We start from the raw sequence: 6,922 nt of genomic DNA, 5'->3' as shown, positions 1-6,922 counted from the left end.
AAATGATTTATCTTTTGTATTTCGTAGCACTTTGAGTGAAACCTGAACGGTCGATCAGTTAAAAATTTTGTCTCTAAGCCATCAGATCGGGCAAAAACCATTTGTTTTTAAAGAATGATGGTAACAGAACTTCTTTTTTATGGAAAGTGCAACGTGAGAACTGAATTAACACGAGACAATACAATACCCTTCATGTTGCGTTATTGATTTGTACTGAAGGTATAAGTTTCTGCAATTGATTGAGAGTTTGAGACTGATAATTAACCACACACAAGAGGAGAATGTTAAGAGTTCAAAGCAGTACCAAAATTGATCTTAAAAGATGGGATAATGGCCATCCCACTTAGCCTATTGGTAATGTGATCCAAAAGAATATCATCACTTCTCGCAGTACATAAAAATGAAACAACGAAAGGGAGGGTGAATGAACTCCTAGATAAGAACACTTAATAAACTGTATTTATTTTTAGGATCCTACTCCTTTTCTCTACTCCTCCACCTTTTGAATTCCTATCAGGCGTGCATAGTCCACCCACCTGCACAAACAAGTTAACGAGCATTTTGAGAAATTGGGCATGGTTCGCCAAGTCGTGATGAGATTAAACATTAAGAAGTCTTACAATAATGATCCCAAGAAGGTGTTGCCAGTACGAACAGCAAAGCACAGAGCACTAAGTAAAAGCTTGTGCTGGTGCAGCATGGGCTCTAGAATCCGTTGTTCCACTACACCGGCTAGCAGTTGATACCTGTATGCATAAGAAGAGCATGCTGTCAGAGGAAACCACCAAACGACAACTTTAAGAAGTTAACAATAACTGTGTGCTTTAGTTGGCATGTTATTCAAGCAATTGATAATTCTGCTTACACTCTCATGGTTCATATGATTAACTCGTGTTTTTACTTTTCTATTTTGTTCATGACTACCGAGACAACATTATTTTGTTTTATAAAGCACAGCACTACAGATATATTATACGAGTAGAAGATAACATTGAACACCAGCATGAATACAAATTCACTTGTACATCATATAAGATACAGCATTAGAACATAGAAGGATCAATGGATGCTTGTTTGCTTTCTAACGAAGTTCGCAAACTGAAAGAAGAATTTCATCACGAAAAATGTCAGGATCTATTTTAACTAGGAAGGTGCTTCAACCAAATAACGGTACCATAATAGAGAACGGGTTACAGTCGATTATGCACACGTATTCAGTAACTACATGAGAAACAAAATATAGAAAGATCAAAGTAAGGTTGCACCATGATACGGAATTTTGTAACCATTCAACAAGGCACATACCTCAGATTGCTTGAAACTGCCATGTAAACACCATAGGCAACACTGGTTGCAACTATAGGAATTTCTTCTACTTCACCTTCGGAGGACTTGTTGACAGTCTTTCTTGCCTTTATCAACGCATTTGTTGCAGCTGTACCAACCTACGAATGTAGCAACAGGATTGGATCAACAAATTGTTGAAATGGTTGGATCAACAAATATGATTGTAACCTAAGAATACTGAAATAAGGTGAAGACGCCACCTCTTGACAGTGGAGAGAAGTATCACAAGGACGGCGTGATTATCGAATAGCCTATTACCGCCTAAGATAGTAAAATATAGTATGAAAGTAGTCATGGGACTTCTATCTAGCATAGTCACTGAAGTTCACGTCACTTTCACATTTAATTGATGTAAATACTATCAGTTATAACATAAGAGACTCGGTGTAGCCAAATCTTCTTTGATTTTTAAAACCAAATTATTGGAGAAGAAAAGGACTCTAGGTATTAACAGAGAACAGAGGCTAGTCTGGAAGAAGGGGGGTTCGGTCTTAAATAAAGATGTCAAGCATCTTCCTTCCATATTACCAGAGGATAACAGTTGGATAACAGTTTCAGTGCCACTGACAAATAAACCAAACCAGATAGCCTGTAATACAAAACTCCTCAGCTACAGTATATTCCAAATCATATTATAAGGATACTGCTTATTTTAGTGATAATTGTGCATACGCATACTCTTCAATGGAGGCCGAACCAGATAACTAATATCAGTAACATTTAAACACCTGTCTTCCTTCTAAGCACCTGTCTCCCTTCTAACTTCCTTGTAGGCTAGCTTGTTACTTTGGTCATTTTAGAACCTCCCTGAAAGTTTTGCCCTAACATTTTCATACTAATAAGAGTATTCTGATATACATGTTTTTGCATTAGCCGGTAACAATTAAAGCTATTAAGGTTACATCTGAGAAAAGAAGTGGCTTTCTCTTTTTTCTATTCAAACATTTTATCTATGCAGCCCAACAAAAAGAAGAGGGTTATTTAGTTGATTAAGAGGACTCAACTTCATTTCCTTGTTTTAGCATATAAGAAACAAAAATGTACACACCTAGGGTTTCTACTTCACAGTGAACTTCAAAGATATCAGGGGAAATTTGACGAATCTCAAACAAAATGGGTATTTTTAATAGATCTACAAGAGATGCTTAGAATTGCAGTGTTATGCATTCTCATTTGTCTCCCCATTTAACAAATTAAGAGGTGAATACGATTGCAACCAATGTCAACCATTACCTGTCCGAAAAAACTATTTAGAGTATTAAACCTAAATTGGATATCTACATTTAGGAAGTATTGAATATGGATATTGACCAGATATCACTCAGACATATCATAGACATTAAAACATTATGATAACAACCAACTCAATTCAAATTGCAATGTCTGTAGCAAAAATATGCATGTCCGTAGGTCTAATTATATACTACTGTCATCCTTCTTATGTCACTCTGGAGTGGAGATAGAGATGTAGAGATTTATTACATGCTATAAACATGAAAGTACTAGGCAAAAGTGCAAGGTGCGAGCGAAAACTATTTTATATACTTGAAAGCACGCCATACTACCAAATTAGGAACCATATGAACATAGGAAAGATTGGCCTACCAGGGAAGCAGTGGTCCCAACTGCGAAAAGCTTGGCGCCGTTACGCTGCAGAATAAACGCTAGCCCTATTAGATTCTTGGATCTTACCGGGAAATCAGGGTCGAATCTTACAAAATTAATACAGCATTAAAGGTTTACCATTATTGAAGCTAGTCTCTGTATAAATGAATAAGATGTTCCACCTAAAGCTATCTGCAATGAGCATCACCAACATTAAAGCCACGTGGATATGTGTAACCAAATCCAATGATTCTATACTTTTAAGGAAAGCAGACAGTAACCTGGAAGGCATTATCAGGACAGCTGTGGAAGAACTTAGCCAAGGACCCAGCATTGACTGACAGAGATGGCCGAAGAGAGACAGTCGGAGCAGGAAGCCAGACGAGCATAAAATCTGCAATGATGGCCATTGCCTAAGACGAAAGCAGGAAAGTAGGTTATAAAGATTCTATATAAAAAATAAAACAAAAGGTTAGAAAATGAATGGACAACTAGCAAAGTTACTATCCTAAAAATTTACTGACAGTAATTGCTCCTGTTTGGTTATGATCCTTAGATATGGGAACAGAATAAACAAAGGAAAAATGCAAATAGTTTACTCAATCGGTGTCTTACTAGGCCAGCCTTTCTAAATAAGATTTGATCCTGCTGGTGCAATTATGCTGTTCCTTAAGAATGTAAACCAAATAAAAGGTAACATAAGCTGTATTGCTGCTGACATATTATTATCATGAGAAGATACATACCACATCTGCAACAACAAAATCCAGCTCTTTCATAAAATTCTCTCTTCTCCGCTCATACTCTGCTGCAGTCTAGAGAATTGAATTTGAACAATGTTGAGCTCAGATATACGTCCCAAATACCCCACATAACAAAAAAGAATAAGTGCAAAAGTCTAACAAATGTTAATATGTGTTAAAGACAATAAGTACATAACAGTTATTCATGAAATAGTTTTGTAAAAAAAAATACATGGCACATTTTCTGCCTCTATAGATTCAACATCAGGTTGCAGGCTGTAATTAACTAGCTTTAGTTGAAGGGCTCACTGTAACCTAAGAAGGATGAACTACATGCTAAAATTACAGAACCAACATGATGAAAAATATTCCCAATTAGCTCCAATGATGATGACGATAGTATGAAACAGATCATTAAGAGCCTGTTTGAGTTACTCTGTTTCTCAGGAATGAGAAATTGGCCTAGATGAGAATGTGAGCACCAATTCTCTCAAAGCAGGTTGTCACTAGCCATTGCGGGCAAGAGTACACCTCAGTTTAAAATTGAGCTTCCCACATCAAACTAACATTGCATGTCATGTTATTTAATCTAACACTGCCTGTCATATGTTTTTCAATCTAACAAAGTAGAGCTTCTCATTTCAAAATTAATCAGAACACTATACACGACTTTTATTGAAAATAAATCTACATAAATTTCAAAACATGACCATTTCTCAATAAAATTTAAAATACAAACTGAAAACATACGTTATCAAATTAAGAAGATGGCCCGAAACAAAAAGAAATTTGTCGCAGTCTAGTAGAATTGCAAATAGAAGACTAGTCAGTTCATATTAGTTGGGCAATGCATTTCATTTTCTTAATCAGGATTGCGCTACAAAGTGTTACGAAATAAAGAGAAAAAAAAATCTCAGGAAATTAGAAAATAAGAGTAAACAAAAGAAGAAGAAAAAAAGAACTGACCTTAGTAAAGATACCAACCCCGCACTCCATACCCATTTTAGCTAAGAAAAGATCATCAGCTAACAAACGCTCCTTAAATCCACCAAATTGAAGCAACCATTTGAAAACACTTGATTTCTCCAGATTGAGGTACCTATGCACAATTGATGCTGGTATTTTTCCATCCACAATCGCAGAAGCAAGATCCGATGGTATGCTGTCTAATGACCTCCCAATCGCACTCAGTACCAGCATCGCCTCTGCTTTATTCTTCTCATTTTCATCATCACTATTCCCGTTATCTCCATCACCACCGCCACTGCCACCTCCATTATCATTACTACCACCACCACCATTATTATTATTATTACCACCTGAGGAAACTACTATAGATGGATTTCTTCTTTTTAAATTTAAACTATTTGATTGACATTTCAACAAATTATTATTGGTATTGTTAGCAGGATTTGTGGTAATAGAGAAGTGACGGCGATTGGAGGAATTATTAAATGCTGATGTTGAAGATGATGCTGATGAACGGTTCAGATTGAGTTGAAGAAAACTCAAAGAAGACCTTGTTGACGTACTGAATCCCGCAGTGATTGCCATATGTCTCTCTTCTAAAGATCTTAGTAGTAACAGTGAGGCGTGAGAATTCTCACACTTTTAATGTTATTGGATTGCCGGACTGGTACAGAGAGAAGAAGAGGAGTAGAACTGTAAAGTAGTAGGTAAGCAGAGGTCAGTATTAGCTTTAGCTTTTATGAAACAATAATTCTAGACAACCCATGGGAAAGCTAAAGATATCCAACGGCAATTACTTTTCCAGAACCAAGTTAATCACATCTAAAACATATAAAATCCTTGATTAAGCTATAGAATGTGATGCGGTCTGACTTCTAAAGGTACAGTAGGAAAGCTAAAGATATCTAGCGGCAATTACTTTTCCAGAATCAAGTTAATCACATCTAAAACATATAAAATTCTTGATGAATCGATCAGAATGAGATGGAGTCTGACTTCTAATGATACATAAGAATATCAAATAACTGATAATATAGAATATAAATCATTTCTAAGACACGTACATTTCTTGTATACATGAACAGAACACTGCGTTTATATGTCCGTTTCTAAAGGAATCTCTTTAAGATTCAACACCATAAGGCAAACAGTTCACAAGTCATCGATTTTTTTTTTAAGAGAGACACATCTCAAGCCCTAGTTACCACCCTAGATAAATATTTCTGATTCCTACATATCAAACAAATCAAATAAAAAAATGGGATCACAGTTTGAAACGCAATATCTCAAAATTTCAATATAAACACCAAACTTATCAACAAATAATTTTTCTTATGCGTTACCCAAAAGTATAGGCTGTTGAAACACTTATAACTAGATTCAAACTCAACAAGTCTCTTGCAAGTTCAAGTTATTTTGATTTATGCAACAGATTAGAGTTAAATCTCTGTAAATTCATACATCACACAGAGAACCATTGCTCTCTCTCTACAATCAATCCAATGAAATAGAAACCATATTTTATGTCAGTATCCAGTACACTAAACAATTTCTAGCTCCATCATAAAATAAAACCCTTCCAACGCCAGTAGTATGTAAGACTGAATCCAAATGTCTATTTAAACCAATACTCCATGATCAAGTAATCACAAAATCGGGCAACAATTACCTCATAACATAGACATGATTTACACAAAAACCCTACCTTTCCACTGTGAGAGAGTACAAGATACAAAATTTAAGCAAAATCCTCCTGCATATGAATCAATCAATTACGGAATAACAGAACAGTAAAATCACTTACTTATTTCGAATCGCCTTCAGCAAAATCAAGATTTGGTTTTGTTCTTTTTCCTCCCCCTATTTCCTCTGTCGTTTTTCTTTTTATTGATGACAAAACAGAGAAATAAAAATGAAATTTTAGATTTACTTTTATATAAGATCTTTGATCTCGAAGACAATGTACGGTTTAGATCAACTTTCTTAGAGTTAACCTAATTTTCTCCTTTAGGCTAAGCCCTATGGGCTAGATACCTAGCTGCTAGATGCCTAGATTGGCCATCCACGTTAGCATGGGCAACCTCCTAAGTCCTATGGACTAGATATCTAGCAGGTAGATTGGTCATCCATGTCATCTGGAACCACTGTAGAACGTTGTTTGGTTCAGCGCTGAGCGCTGTTTGGTTCAGCGTTTTAATTCTCAGCCGCTAGATCATAAAATTTATCTCCCAACGTTGAACCGTTCAGCGTTAAAAACG

The 6,922-nt window shown here is 35.9% G+C and overlaps 1 protein-coding gene across 1 annotated transcript; it reads right to left on the bottom strand.

Annotated features, from left to right (window-relative positions):
* Positions 1-235: 235 nt before the first annotated feature.
* On the bottom strand, positions 236-6,602 carry LOC113302876 (protein RETICULATA-RELATED 4, chloroplastic-like). Its single transcript, XM_026551835.1, has 9 exons — positions 6,469-6,602; positions 4,662-5,357; positions 3,699-3,767; positions 3,234-3,365; positions 3,091-3,144; positions 2,953-2,997; positions 1,306-1,445; positions 621-746; positions 236-536 (listed from the first exon to the last, which is right to left on the bottom strand). Exons 2-9 carry the CDS (start codon positions 5,247-5,249, stop codon positions 488-490), a joined length of 1,203 nt encoding a protein of 400 aa, XP_026407620.1. The 5' UTR covers positions 5,250-5,357; positions 6,469-6,602; the 3' UTR covers positions 236-487.
* Between the last annotated feature and the right edge of the window lie 320 nt (positions 6,603-6,922).

Source organism: Papaver somniferum, chromosome 8 (assembly GCF_003573695.1).
Source record: "Papaver somniferum cultivar HN1 chromosome 8, ASM357369v1, whole genome shotgun sequence".
Taxonomy (NCBI): Eukaryota; Viridiplantae; Streptophyta; class Magnoliopsida; order Ranunculales; family Papaveraceae; genus Papaver; species Papaver somniferum.
Note: the sequence above shows the minus strand (reverse complement) of the source record. Positions and strands in the feature narration are given on the sequence as shown.

Excerpts from the sequence above, each read along its gene's own strand:
- LOC113302876 (XM_026551835.1), bottom strand. The coding sequence starts at position 5,249 with ATGGCAATCACTGCGGGATTCAGTACGTCAACAAGGTCTTCTTTGAGT. Across the intron at positions 3,768-4,661 it reads GGGTTGGTATCTTTACTAAG|ACTGCAGCAGAGTATGAGCG; the intron begins GTCAGTTCTTTT and ends TCAATTCTCTAG. Across the intron at positions 3,366-3,698 it reads ATTTTGTTGTTGCAGATGTG|GCAATGGCCATCATTGCAGA; the intron begins GTATGTATCTTC and ends CTTTCGTCTTAG.